The sequence below is a fragment of the Paroedura picta genome, chromosome 6, assembly GCF_049243985.1.
Source record: "Paroedura picta isolate Pp20150507F chromosome 6, Ppicta_v3.0, whole genome shotgun sequence".
Lineage (NCBI taxonomy): Eukaryota > Metazoa > Chordata > Lepidosauria > Squamata > Gekkonidae > Paroedura > Paroedura picta.
Window position 1 is genome coordinate 74,332,801 of NC_135374.1, and position 15,223 is coordinate 74,348,023.

Below are 15,223 nucleotides of genomic sequence, written 5' to 3' on the forward strand. Positions count from 1 at the left end.
TCAAGCAAGTTTTGATTCACAAAACTTATGCAGAAATAAATTCTGTTAAACATATCTGGTGCTATGGCCGTCTATTTTATATTACTCATCATTCTAGTTACGTAGTTCATACATCCGGTAACTTTCCATCATTTTTCTTCTTGAATTGGCTACTCAAATTTAGATTTAGAATTTTCAAAATATCTTGTGGTATTTTCCTTATTTAAACTGCTCTTTAATTACCCACAACAGCTTTTAATCTATTAGGGAACAATATCATTTTCCTCTGTTTACCTCTAAAAGACTTTTTTTGCCCATTGAGTTCAAAGTAGTCAAACGGAAAATTTTTCCTTGGAAAAATGCAGGGAGGGGGTTCCCTTCTTAATCAATGTCAGGCCTTTTGCAACTGCTTATTTAAGCTAAATTACATATTGGGAGATTTGGTCCTCTGAGCCACCAATTAGGTATACTCGAGCACTTGCCAGTTTGATGAGCTGATAAACCACATCCCAATTAATTCAAAAGAGTCTCTTTCACATTATTATTTATTTAGTGACAAGTTACGCATTTTATTAGAATATTTCTATTCTATATGTTGGCTGCTCTGAGTGTTTTTTTTAAACAGAAGGGTAAACTATAACCTTATCAACAACCTCTTTTGGTTGCCAGATCAAGAGGTTGCTTTGCATGTGGTCAAGAGAGTCGAACAAGGTAAATTCACCCAGTGATTGTGTTCATATTAGAGGCTGCCGCAAACCTAGAACTTATGTCATCTGTTGTTTCGCTCCAACTCCAAAACTACTCAGATCATTAGCAACATATAGAGTGGCACTAAACTGCCATTCCCTGTCATGCATAGTCAGATACCTGGGCTGGCAGTACCTGAAAGAGGGCATCTCAGATCACATGTGTGTACTTGGATATATCCCAGCTGACAATAAACTCAAAATTATCTGTTCAGAAAGTAGCTGATGTGACCCAAAATACTTCCAAATTTTGGAGTAATGAAAATTTATCTCCTGAAATTTGAGAAGTGTTGGGCCACCAGGAGCCAAACAGGAGACAGAGGAAGCTGCTCTGTCAAATAATTGTTTGTTGGCAGCTCCCTCCCTTTAAATTTTAATGGACCCATACCTACCGCACAGAAAATAATGGCCCTTTAAAAAGTAAAGACACGGGAGACACCAAATAACAGATGATTAGGCAGACCTGGTTTCCTGGGCTAAAACTACTAGAAAATAATTCCTATCAGCAGTAGAGTGCCCAGGTCTTTCCACAAAAAAAACAATGATTTTTTTTCCTATGGATATTGGCAGACAATTGTTTCCTTGCAGTAGTAAACCAGGACTCCCTACAGCTAACAGGAATCAATGGCTCTATTATTTCCTATGTGAAATAGATTTAGCCTCCAAGCCAGATCTGATAGTCAGCAGCATTTCAAGTCCATTTAAATGTTAAAGGACCACGGTTCCCTTGGATGTATTCTTGTGCCTCCTATTTATGAGGTCAAGTCATTCTATAAAAATTGATGGTCTTTTAAAATTTAAGGAAAGATCCTGGCAAACAGCCATTTAATACTTATTCTTTTCCCCTCCCTCCCAGCTCATGCTGCCTCTGGGGGCAGAAGGGGGGAGATTGTAAAACTGCCCTGAATTTTGGGGACCTATAAAAAATCCTGAAAGGGCAGAGAAAAATTCCTCTAAATTTGGGATAATGGAAAACATGCTTTCCTTATATCCAGGTCCCAAAATTGATAGTCTATACATTCCTAGTCACATTTCCTCTTATCAAACTCTGTGTTAACAGCTGCATAAATTACTCAAAAGAGATGTTTTTGAAAGGCTAATTGGTTGCACCAGACTTCTATCATGTTGCTTAGAATCTTCCTGTGTTGTCATACTTCCATTAAATTCATGGGATTAATTATCCCTTTGTGCTGCTATTCATCTCCTGTTCTCTATCTCCCCTAATTGTCATGCTACCTTCATGGGTTATCACACACCAGCAGTGATCACAGGGACTGTGAACCCAAAGAAGCTTGTTCGTTTCACTTACCTATATTACAATTGTGCAGACAATGAAGAAACCCTCACAGCATCTTCCTTTCCCATGAAGATAACAGCTCAGGTTAGTCATAAGCAGGGAGTAGGTATAGATCCCTATGTATCAAAATCCAACTGCAATTGAGCTATGCAACAATCCAAATATTTATTGAACAGCATCATAAATCAGGTTCTGAATACAAATCAAACTAAATGAGTGCCAACTCTGTTGATCTATCAAGGCTCCTCTCCCTTTGAAATCTGCCTGGGCAGAAAGCATAGCCACAGAACAGCTGTCCTGAATACCCCAAACCCGTAGAGTGGTAAAAACACCATCGATTAAACAGCATGCAAGAGTGCAGGAGCTAGGTTAGAACAACACAGCAGGCAACCAGACAATGATGCACAGAGGTCAAAACATCCACAGGTCATGTTGTAGCCTTGGAAGGTAATTGGCAAGGCACTGTGAATGGAGTCCATCCTTGCATCTTCCCCTCTTGATGGATTGCCTAGAAAGAGCCAAAAGACATAAAACAGTAATAAGTACCATTCCAGTGTAGCAATAATCAGCATCTGGGCTCCAGCACTCTCAACATATGGCATGAGTTACAGATCTAAGAGGAGCACAACCACTTAGGTTCTCTTCCACTTCCTCTTTCTCTGCTTCCATTAGTGTGTGGGGTGTGTCTTTCTATTAGGACTCACATAATGGGGAAAATAGTTTAGCTAGTGTCTAATACTTACCTATCACTTGTAGAGATCTGTTTCAGAACTCCATCTGCAAATTTAGTTTGGACTGCTCCATAGGGCTTCTGATCCTGCAAGGCAATGGGATCACAAGTGTTTAGCCAGCATTCACCATCGTAGAAATGGCTGGTAAATTTCCAGAAATGAGGCCATATTCTTGGTCCCCCACCTGTATTATGCTGGCATGACATTGTGCTGATTTCAGTAATGTTCTGCTAGGATATCTCCAATGCTCCCCTTCCTTCTGTCCCCTGTGTGGGAGGAACTGCTAGCAATGGTTGAGGTAGGATGAACTGCTGAACTGAAATAGTGTATGTATATGCGTGTGCCCATGTGTCTGTGGTCAGAGACATTTAAACCATTCAAAGGTTTAGGAAGGGATCCTCCCTTGCTTACCTTTATGGGGCACATTGCCCCTGACTTTCCAGATGGAGGAGTGCAGGATCCACACCAGTGCTGGTATCCTGTAAGGATACTAAGGAGAGTACTATTAATAAAATATTGTGACAGCATTTGTTCTCTAGCTTGTCTAACTTCCCAAAATGCTCCCTTTTATACAAAAGGCAGTTCTCACCATCAATTTCCCTCCAACTTAGGGCTAAACTATATGTTACAATGTACACAAGCCCATTGCATTGCAGCTGCAATGTCCCAGAGGGAAATCTATTTCAAAGTACTACTGGGACCCAGTAATTATCAGAACCATGCTGTGGGCAGAACAGTGGCTCCTGCATATCTCATCTTGATCTAAAACAAGCAAAATCAGTGCTTCCCCTCTCTCAGATGCTACTGATTACCTCTGCATCATTTTTTTTTTCTTTTCTGTTGCATCGCATTTATTCCATCCCCATATTTTCAATACATTCAGGGGGTGGACTATTATGGTGCTAATTCTTTTCTAGTTGTACCTGAGCACTACACTGGATCACTAGACATTTCAGATTGGACCTAGGAAGGTAAATATAATCATATGCAGGTTTTCCCCCCCTAAAACAATTAGACTTTTAAATTTGCAGTTGCTAAAATAATAATAATAATAATAATAATAATAATAATAATAATAATAATAATAATAATAATAATAATAATAATTTGCAATCACTTAGTAACATGTTTTATGCGTTATTTAGATCTTCGGCAAAGGAAGTAGTTTATATCTTGATGAGTTGCCCATGTTGTATCACTTACTCCACAGGTGAACATCTTTGTGTGAGTAAGTTTCATGTATTTCAAACACTGAAATAATTTTTAAATTTAATTTCTGCCCAGTCAGTGTATTATAGGCTTTATGTATGTTATTGTTAAATGTATGCTTTATGCTGAGTTTGAATGATACTGCAGAGGAAGGCCAAGCACTGAAACATGTTTAATATTGGTTCTTGCATATGGAGATAACATGTACTTTTAAATTTGCATTTATTTAAATGGACATTTGTCTTTATATTAAGATTAGGTACTTATTGTTTTTAAATTATATTTTAGAACTTCTGATTGTATTATTAAATTATTTGACATTCTGTACATTTGTACTACATGCATAGTTGAAGTTTGCTTTTCTTTTTCTACTAGCAAGAAAGCCCACTGCAACCAGGAATGCAATGGGCGCTAGGACCCAGGGGACACCGGCAAGCGCAGATTTCTCTGTCTCTCTCTCCATCACAGCAGGAGCCACAGGAGGTAATTAGGGCTGTTTGTAGCAGGGAATGAGGTCTCGTTTGGGCAGCTCTCTCTGTCTCTCCCTTGCATCAGAAGCCATAGCAGGTAATCAGGGCTCATTTGCAGTTTGGCAGGGCTCTCTGTCTCTCTCTCTCCCACACACTGCCTCCTGCAGCATCTGAGAGCAAAGTGGCTAGCGTCCAAGGAGGGAGAGCAGGAGCTGTAGGTGCAGGGCCAATCAGGGTGCGGCCAGCAAAGCTGATTGGTCCTATTCCAACTAAGACAGCCAGGACACTCTCCACCCCCAGGGCTGTTTCACAAATATTAAGATGAACAATGGATAAGGATGTTGCATATGTTGTAACATATACAACTCTGCTGCTGTCCAGAGCAATTTACAGACTGTCCTTAGGACTTAACTAATGGCTTCAACTATTACCCAGCTTGCTGGGGGGTAAACGGTCATGACTGGGGAAGGCACTGGCAAACCACCCCGTATTGAGTCTGCCATGAAAACGCTAGAGGGCGTCACCCCAAGGGTCAGACATGACTCGGTGCTTGCACAGGGGATACCTTTACCTTTACCTTTATTACTATGCAAACATTTTCCTAGGAGGAAACCACATTAAATAGTCCTGGTTTGGTTTCTGAGTACACTTGCTTCAGATTGATTTCTTACAGAGCAATCCTAAACACACTTTCTTGCGAGCAAGCCCCATCAGCCTCAATGTGACATTACTTCAAGGACTATAGCATAAGACTTTACTTACTTGCATATGGACAAGTGAAATAAGCCTATATTTAAAAGGTCTTAATTTAAAATATTTAGACAGCTTTCCTGATAACTGAGAACTCTACTTTACCTTCCCCAGGACAATTTAAATGTTGTTCTCAAAAGAAGCCTGTTAGCAAAGTTCCTGTCATTTCTATTTTACAGACAGAGCTAGGGACCTGCCCAAGGCCGCTCAGCCCTAATTCAAGCTCAACACTATCTGTCAGACACTTGTTACAGAATACTTAGTTTTGCACATTTCAGAAATTTACAGTTTAAAATGCATCTTCAGCTGTCCAGAACCTAATGCCCATATATTAAATTTGCACAAAGATAGTATTATGAATTTTTTTAAAATTACATTTCAGATACAAATGTGATAGTGTTCAGAAAAATGTACAGTCAATATATTGTTTTTCTAATTATTCTTCAGGAACGATAGTTTTTTTTATCTAGACTACAAAAATAGAAGTTTTTCTGCTAGATTTTTGAATAAGCACATAGATTAATTTGCATTCTTAAAAACAGTGTAGCAAACATATTAGTGCATTTGTCAGGCTCCAAGCACTGCTACTTTAAGTTGTAGATCTCAGTTGTCTGAGTAGTAGACCATCAAGTAGCAAATACAGATAAAAACAGTAAAAAGCCATCTGAATAAACTAAAATCACATAAAAGAATATAGAACAAGCATAAAATATCGTAATATGCTCTGGCCACTATTACCATCAGTTGTCTTATTTTGGGCTCTGCACAAATAAGCACAGTATTTGGCCACTTGGCTTTTCACCATTTAATAGTTTGTGAAAGCAAGTCTCCTCTGAGCAATCATGAAGTTCACCCAGGAGTGGGAGAATAAACTTAGTATGGACTGCGAAGGAGAACATGCCCTATATATTCTATCTCTCCCATTGTACATGGGCATAATATTTCAGAGTATGGGATTCTCTTATACTTTCCCTCAAGATCAGCTGTAGGGAGGACTTCACGCCTAGCCAGTGTTAACCCTTCTATTAGGATGGAGCTCAATAAATGATAGATAAGGGACGGTGACATAATATCCCTTCTTTCCACCGGGCTCTAAAACTAAGTGACTTACTTTGGTCTTGCTGTCTTTTGCTTTTGACTTGTTCATAATTTAACTTCAGGAGGCCACTAGGTGAGAAACCTATTTTCTTTAGGTGACTTCTAATTGCATTGATCCATTTAGGTTGATAAGAGTCTTGGACAATTAGCCATAATAGACCTTTTGGATTCTGATGTATTTTAAGCCATTGATAAAAAGAAAGAAAAATCCTAGCCTCGATTTGCATACAGCCTGTCTCAAGTTGGATCATAGCATTTGATATGCAAGAAGGGACTTGTAGGATGGCTTGAAGAAATTTGGAATCTTATCTAGTGAGGTTATGCAAGAGGTAGAAAGGCCAAATTGAATACCATTGAGAAATTGAGCCAGTATCTTAGTTTGATGTAGCTTTAAGGCTACTGGAACACAGAAGCTCCCTTTTGATCTCTAGAACTTTAGGATGGAATGCACTGACCTTTCAGTGCTGTCGGTCAGGGAGTTACAGTGCACTGTAGGAGATCTGAGGCATGAAAGACAACACCCAAATGTTTAAATTATGCTAACCTTCTCTATTCTATTACCCTTTATGGTCCAGATCAAGCATTTTGGATGCCTGCCCAATGTCATTACTTTAGTTTTATCAAGATTAATTATTAATTGATCCTCCTTACAGCATGCTGTAATACCAATTGTCTGGGCAGAAACTTGTCCCCTTGGTGATGAGAATTCAGTGGGATGGACAGGAAGAAGTACTTTTCATAGTTCACTACAAAATTGGCCAAAGAAGTGTTGCCCCCCAAATTCAGCAATGATAAAGTTTACAATCTGATGCTAATAATCATAATTTATCATAGCAACCAAACAGGTTAACAAGATATACTTTTTGTAAGAAAATGAAAGTATAGCAGCACTCAGACATAGATATAATATAAAATATATTATATATTATATATTCTAATACAATATAATACTGTACAATATTACATAAAAACAGAAGCCTTTATTCTGCCATTCCTATCTTGCTTTCTCATACCTAGGTAAACTTAGGAATCATTGAAAAAACAGCTTTGTTCTGAGGACAGAGTTGAACTGTTGAACTTCAGAAATGCAAGACTATACCCCAAGTAATCATGAAATACAAAAAGCAGAACTCTCTTGAATAAATGCTTAAAAATAAGAAATCTAATTGAATGTAATAGATGTAAATAACCCTTCTCCATCTCAAATGTTAAAGCTATAGCTAGACTTCAAAAATCATGTTTTATAGTTAATGACTAACATTATTTTCTATTTAGTGCAGGCTTTCTCAACCAGGGTTTTGTGAAACCCTGGGGATTCTTGATAGCTCTGGAAGGCTTTCCTAAACGGGTCAGAAGTTAATAAATTTTTAATATGTATTTTAAATTTGTTAAACATTTCTTGGGTGGTATGATCATATATAGTCAATACCAATCCACCTACCCCCTCCCAAAATGGCCTGTGGTGGAACTGTAAGGAGTGGGAAGGGGAGAGGCCCTGGGTGGGCAAGCACTCAACTATGCTTCACAACCATATTCTGCATGATCACATAACTTCTGGAGTTTCTTGAAACCTGAAGAATGTTTTAGGGGTTTCTCAATGATAAAAAATTGAGAAAGGTTGATTTAGTGAATGGCTAACCTAATGGCTAACCTAATGAGCCTCTTGTGGCACAGAGTTGTAAGGCAGCAGACATGCAGTCTGAAGCTCTGCCCATGAGGCTGGGAGTTCAATCCCAGCAGCTGGCTCAAGGTTGACTCAGCCTTCCATCCTTCCGAGGTCGGTAAAATGAGTACCCAGCTTGCTGGGGGTAAATGGTAATGACTGGGGAAGGCACTGGCAAGGCCACCCTGTATTGAGTCTGCCATGAAAACGCTAGAGGGCATCACCCCAAGGGTCAGACATGACCCGGTGCTTGCACAGGGGATACCTTTACCTTTACCTTTACCTTTAACCTAATGGAACTTAGTTCTGTTTTAATATCAGAAGCTCACCCAGTGTAACTTGCCCAGGAAAGCATTTGCACTGAAAGTTTTAGAAAAGATAGATGATCTGGGGGCTCATGTGGTAAACAAGAATATAAAATGGATGATATAATGGAAAAGAGATCCCAAAGGAATTAAGAACAGAAAAAGGGTGGTAAATAGGAGGCCAGAATAGCAAATATGCCAAAGAGTGAGATAAAATTCAGCAAATAACCTCTTGCATCACCACTTCAGAAATATTAATTAATATTTTTTTCAAGTACCTTATATGTTTATATTAAAATCTGTAACGTGCCTTTTATTGAGAGGAGTTTGTTAAGTGATGTTAAGGGTTAGGTAAAAAAGTGCAAGAATAATTTCAAAACAACAACAAAATCTGTCAACAGCTTCAGTCCAGACTATGATTAAAGTACTAACATCACTGTATTTACTTCATGTGGAAATATTCCTTCAACTCAGTGCTATTTATAAAAATAAATAATAATAATAATAATAAATAAATCTTTATTTTTATAACCCATTCTTCCAATACAGCTCAGAGTGAATGACAACATCATAAAAACAATAAGTTAAAACCATTACAATCATCCTACAATTTAACCCCAACTAATTAACCAAACTAATTAACCAAATTTGTGAGCTTAAATGGACTCCATGGAATGGTAGAGGATAGGAAGGCATGGAGGATCATTGTCCATGGGGTCACAATGGGTCGGACACAACTTCGCAACCAACAACAACAAATTAACCAAACAGACAAGGGGGGGGGTTGTGAGTTTATGGAGCAGATCTTCCCTCAGTTTCTAGCAGGGAGTTTTTCTGGGCCCAACCATAGGTCTGGTGGAACACTTGTCTTGCAGGCCCTGCAGAACTGGTTAAAATCCTGCAGTTTTCTGATTTCTTTGAGCAAAGAGTTCCACCAGGTTGGGGCCAGGTCTGAAAAAGATACTTTATTTATTTTTCAAATTTACATTACTGCCTGGAGAGTTATGGGCTGGACAAGGATCAATAAATTGAGACTTAATACAGACAAGATGGAGGTACCATGTGTCAAGGGGTCCCAAGTCCAGGAAGTTAAGGGGCACCCGGTTCTGGGTGGAGTTGTTCCACCCTAGAAAGAAGATGCAAGATCTGGTGTTTGCCTGGATTCATTGCTGTCATTTGAGACTCTTGTGGCAGCAGCAGCCAGCGGTATCTACCTCCACCTAAAACTTGTTCACTTCTTAAGTCTTTCTTGGATAGGGATAACTTGATTTAAGGTGTGTTTAGTAACCATTAAAACCAACAAAAGCATACATGTGCACTATATTTCAAGGAGCAGTTTTCATACTTGTAGGGATCAGCAATGTTATTGCCATTTATTTTAGTTTCTTAATAGAAAACGATCTCACCAAGACTAAGAAAAATGCAAGAGAAAGGGCAACCGGAAATAAAGCCAATGTTTCTTTTAATTATTTTGCAGAAGAAACATCAATTGCAGCTTTTCTCATCCTTACACAACAAACTGCATTTGACCTAATTCCCTATCCTATGCAACTACTAAATATAAAGCAGCCATATCTTCATTTACAGTTGGCCTACTTGCAGAGAGGAGAAACAATCAGCACGGGATCTGGGGTTGCAAGCGGGGGGTTAAAGATGGTTCTTGGAAATTGAAGACTGTTAGTCTTAATAAATTTAATACTATAACTTTTATTGTACTTCCATAGAATATTCCAGAGGTTTAAACTGTTCCTGTATATTATCTCAGTAGTTTCCTCAGCCTTCTATACAATACAATGAGCCTCCGGGGAGGGCGGTATATAAGTATGATAAATAAATAAATAAATAAATAAATAAATAAATAAATAAATGAAGCAGCAAATTTTCTAATCAGCTTGATCTAAGGACCAACGTTTTTCCCGTCGTTCTTTTGTTTCTTAATAATATTAGTACTACAAATCAGAATATTTTCTATCATGGACCGTTAACTTTTAGTGATAAAGTTCCTTGTGCTATGAAGGCAACTGCTTTGGCAGAGCCACTTAGATCTTCAGTGGCCAATCAGAAGCCCTGCTGGACACAAGCCCTGCCTTGACCTATCCACTTTCTAAATTTGGGGCCATTCCGCATGACTTTAATATAGAACTAGTCTTACATTTTGTTTTCGCCACTAAAATTACATTCTGCATGACGTCGTGAGCAATCTGCAACACTCCTGTAACACTAGCACCAAAATCGCTTTGTTGTCGCGATTTCTGGGGAATCGGGAAAAGTGGATTCACCCTCAGAAAATCGCTACACTCTTGCCAACAACCTGCAACTCTTGTGAAAAAGACATGTGCGTTCTCAATGTAGCGGTTGCAACCAAGTCCCTCCCCCTGGCTTTCTCCTCCGAACTTCCAGCGAAGCGATCACCATTTTTTTCCCTCGGAGTGGGGAAAGATACGAACCAGCGAGGCTTCATTCACCCAGTGAGGCTTCTCCAGCTACAGTCCCTCCAAAGAAGTGCTTTAAAGCTCCCCTAAGTCCCCAAGCACAACACAGCCCCCTGTTCGCCAGTTCCGTTTAATTTCGGCCAAAAATCGTGCCCGTGCAGGGGGGGGATTTTTTTTTCCACTCGGGGGAGCATGGTAATGATGAATCACCAGCTCACACGCCAGCTAGATGGGTCTCTACATTGTGAAGAATCAAGGCATATTCGTTGCAGTGTGTGTGTGTATGTGTGTTTTTAAACTGTGCTTAAAGGGAAAGGGGCTTTTCAGGAACATGATAACAACCGCCCATTGGCTGTTCTGTTTGATTGATGGCCAGGGGCGGGAACAAACACAGAAAAAAATTGCTTCCTTTCTAGTGATTCCTGCGAGACCGGAAACCTGTGGGGAACGAATGAAACGCTACCGGATTCCACTACAAATGAAGGTATGCGGAACGCTGAGATTCCATTATTTAAAATAGCGTTTCCGCTTTGTGAAAGCAATTGGCAACATTGGTCCTTGTGTGGAATGGCCCTTGGTGAGACCCACAGCACCTACAGGCACCAAGCTAGGGGCCTTTGATGTAGGGTGTCAGTTTCTCAATTTCTGGCATTCCAAAAGTATTAGGAACTTGAACAATTCATATTCCTGTTACACTTAAACTGGCATATATTTCCATGATCGACATGCATCAAATGTTCCTCTATCACCATGAAAGGCAAATGAAAACATTTAATTAATATTTGTGTTTGATTTTCAATTACAAGGAAACAGGAAAATTATGCTTTGTACAGTTTATGTATGTACTTGAAGCGCACTGCCGAACACATCACAACACTGTAATGGCTATATAATGTAGTCCTTATCTATGTATCAAACAATTTAATAGCCAGCCTATATAGTATTCAGATATATATTATGGACTAGAAACTAAGCCCGCTGCAGCTTAAATGCAGCGGGCGCTAGGGAGCCTATAGAGTTGGGTGGGGTGGCTGTGTGAGTTGGGGCGGCACGGCCGCACACCGGAGGCCGCGGATGGGGCGGCCTGTGTTACTCCCCCGGCGTCTGCTGGCTCCCTCATGTTAGGGTGAGGCTCGGGACGTGCCAGAGGTGTAGTAGGGCAGCGGTCAGCTTGAAATGGCGGCAAGTAGAGGAGATGGTTGTTTCGGGGGCCGGGCCAGTGGCAGCGTTGCTGGCGCTGTGTCTGCCGCAAGGACTCGCTGTGGCCGGCGTTGGTGCGGGCACCACTGAAGGGGGTTCTGGCGCTGTTGCTGCGGCGAGAGCGGGCGGCAGGTGGTCTCTGGTGGGCGGGCCGGCAGCGACATGGTGCCCTCCAAGGCAGGGCACCCGCAGGCGTTCGTGGTGGTGGCGCAGCTGGGGGGAAGGCAGGAGCGGCTCGGGCGCTATTGGCGGAGCCGTGGCGGGGTCATGGGAGCCATTTGGGGTGGTGGGGAGGAGGTGTGTTCGCGGCTGGGCCTGGTGGCGGGTGCTCCTCGGTGCGTGGGCAGTCGTGGACCTTCCGTCTCGGGGGCTCGGAAGGTAATGGTGGGTGGCCGCATGGGTCCGAGTTGGGGGGCAGATTGGGAGGCGCTTTGTGCCTCCCAATTCGTCAGTCCGGCGGCAAGGGATCAATCGCATCAGGAGGGGGCACAAACGCGCGTGCGTTTGCACTGGGGCTGCCGCACGTGCACGGGGCCCCTGACCGCCCTCTCCCTTTACGGTGCAGCAGCAGGCTGTGGCAGCCAGAAGGTTGCCGACCGCTGATCTATAAGGCCAGTGTGTGATATGCGTTATTTGTCTCTTTGTGAGCACTTGTGAGCCATAATTGAAGGGGGAGAGCCAGAGCTAGTAGTGGTGAGATAAGAAGATTCGAGCTAGAATGTATTCTATTTACTGTTATTGTGTGACCCAGGTGGGCCAAAAACTGTAGCTGGCCTAGGAATTTGGAATCAAACTAGCTAATCTGGATTTTGATAAGGCAAGGCATCAACTATAATCTGTCTATAATCTGCCTAGAGATCACTTAAACCTTCTCAACTTTTTTACCGCTGAGAGACCCCTAAAATATTATTCAGGCTTTGAGAAACCAGAGAAAGACACGGTTGGGAAGCATAGCTGTGTTTATCTGGAGCCCTTCCCTTTCTCACCCCTCCAAGGCCATTCGGGGGGGGGGCAACATGAACATATACGGTCATATCACTCAATAAATGTTTAACAAATTTGAAACATATATAAAAAATTAATTAACACCCACCCATTTAGGAAACCCATCTAGGGCCATCAAGAAACCTCAGGGTTTCATGAAACCCTAGTTGAGAAAGCCTGACTTAAGCAAGGCCCTGACACTGCATGAAGAGAAGAATGTGCCATCTAACACAACCTTTTGGGTTAAATAATTAAGATAGCTGAGAAATTGATATTCTGTAATTTGCTGTAATCTCTCTCTCTCTCTCTCTCTCTCTCTCTCTCTCTCTCTCTCTCTCTCTCCCTCCCCCTCCCCCTGGTAAAAATGAAGAATCAGAATAGAAATGAATATCACATTGTTGTTATAACTATAATTTATGCATAAACCAGAATATTACTATTTTTGGTATCCTTGTTAGAGTATAGAAAACCAAACAGGACATATTTAGTATTTAAGAAATACCTTCCAATGTTTTAAAGCCCTTTCCTTAAAGAGCCCTTTCCAGAGTGGCTCTTATATTTTAGAATGAGCCTGTCCGGGTTGCGAAGGGCCACTCTGTCCGGGGGTCGTACGGGTCAGCGGGTCAATCAAGATGCGCTCAGCAAAGCTGGGCACGTCAATATTTGGCAGGTCCCTGGAGTGCCCGCCTACAGGAGCCGACCGAGCGGGCCAATCCGGATGCGCCCACCGAGGCTGGATGCTTTGGGATGGCCCCTGGAGCGGCCGCCTGCAGTACCCGCGCGGCCCGATGCGCGGGCACGGCCTGCGCAGGCCGTGCCCCAATGTCCTGCCGGTCCCCAACCTCAGAAAGGTTGGGGACCACTGCCATATACTACTGGTATGTCCCAAGTTTGATGTATATAGTCGCCTGTTAGCTAATTATCTGAAGAAATTGAAATTCAGTTGTGTTAATGAGAAACATTGGATTAAAATGATACTAAAATGATAAGGGACTCAGCAACTATTATAAAAGTAGCGAAGTTTTTACTGGCAATTTTAAATGAAGATCTTTTACAATAGATTTTACATCTGGAACTGTTTGAAATGTTCGTTTTATGCTTTGCAATTTTATGCCAGTAAAGGTACTCTGAATCTGAATCTGATTGGATAATAATATTTAGGGGTTAATTAAGCAGCATACCTATGGAGTGTTCTGATTATAGCTTTGCATAGGAGTAGTGCACTCAAAATGACTACAATACATGACTAAAATGCTTACAAAAGCCACAAGGAACGTTTTCTTCATTTGTTTATCATTATTAGACTACTATTTAACTGTACTTAGAAATATTCCAAACTGTCACAAAATATCTGCATTGTGAAACTACCAGAACTACGCAAAAGCACTTATCATAAAAGCATGCAATTCCCAATTGTGAGGGATTTGGGCCCAGCCATATGCACAATAGAAGGAGGCAAAAAACGAACAAATACTTCTCCCCCAAGAACAGTGGTTCTCAACCTTCCTAATGCCGTGACCCTTTAATCCTCATATTGTGGTGACCCCCAACCATAAAATGATGCAACTGTTCTTTCACAGAAATTAAACTTCAAGTACAACGATATAGGCTAGATATCAGGAAAAAGTTTTTCACAGTCAGAGTAGTTCAGCAGTGGAATAGGCTGCCTAAGGAGGTGGTGAGCTCCCCCTCACTGGAAGTCTTCAAGCAAAGGTTAGATACACACTTTTCTTGGATGCTTTAGGATGCTTAGGGATAATCCTGCGTTGAGCAGGGGGTTGGACTAGATGGCCTGTATGGCCCCTTCCAATTCTATGATTCTATGATTCTATGATTCTATGAAACTGAAACTGACCAATGGCGTGAAGATCCATTGTTTGTGATTATATAGAAATTGTTTTTTTGGGGGGTTCTCAGTTCAGTTCTGCCTCTTGTCCCACCATGCTGATCTCGCTCTTTTCTGCTGCTCCAGGCAGATGAACACTCTATCTCAGTCTACCCCACATGGCTGTTGTGTGGATGGCACCCCCCCCCCCGGCCAATCTGCTTGTCCTGCTGCGGCCCCTGTGAAAGGGTCATTCGACCCCCAAAGGGGTCCGGACCCCCAGGTTGAGAACCACTGTCCAAGAAGGTTAAGTGGGAAAAAGGAAACATGAAATATGAGATAATTAATTTGGATGGTAACTGTGCTGCAACTGAAACTCAATCTTCTTTTAAGTTAAAATGGATCAAGGCTACATCAAAAGCTACTAAATAATTTTCATTGCATAATAATATATTATATATAACTTTTCCAAGAGTTCAAAATGTTCAGAAATATTCTTTTCTTAACCTTCACAAACACACCTGGTAAATAATT

General features: G+C 41.2%; 2 protein-coding genes across 16 annotated transcripts in view; one reads left to right on the forward strand and one right to left on the reverse strand.

Moving 5' to 3' along the window:
- SMPX (small muscle protein X-linked) overlaps positions 1 to 15,223 on the forward strand; it is a 107,591-nt gene that overhangs the window by 86,297 nt on the left and 6,071 nt on the right. The window contains exons 2-3 of one of the 2 annotated variants that reach the window (XM_077343066.1): positions 4,338 to 4,445; positions 11,097 to 11,164. The exons of the other annotated variant lie outside the window; for it this stretch is intronic. Of the exons in view, the coding sequence (XP_077199181.1) occupies positions 4,367 to 4,445; positions 11,097 to 11,164 (147 nt within the window). The 5' untranslated portion in view covers positions 4,338 to 4,366. The remainder of the gene's footprint in view (positions 1 to 4,337; positions 4,446 to 11,096; positions 11,165 to 15,223) is intronic. 2 annotated transcript variants of the gene reach the window in all.
- CNKSR2 (connector enhancer of kinase suppressor of Ras 2) overlaps positions 1 to 15,223 on the reverse strand; it is a 222,645-nt gene that overhangs the window by 36,153 nt on the left and 171,269 nt on the right. Inside the window, exons 21-23 of one of the 14 annotated variants that reach the window (XR_013232003.1) lie at positions 3,165 to 3,255; positions 2,766 to 2,839; positions 2,035 to 2,530 (exon numbers count right to left, since the gene is read on the reverse strand). The exons of 9 other annotated variants lie outside the window; for them this stretch is intronic. Coding sequence is in view for 2 of the 5 variants with exons in the window: in XM_077343056.1 (XP_077199171.1) it covers positions 3,167 to 3,255 (89 nt within the window). In the remaining 3 variants the exon portion in view is untranslated. The remainder of the gene's footprint in view (positions 1 to 2,034; positions 2,531 to 2,765; positions 2,840 to 3,164; positions 3,256 to 15,223) is intronic. 4 more of the 14 variants (XR_013232004.1, XR_013232005.1, XM_077343057.1 and 1 more) reach the window with 4 other exon arrangements.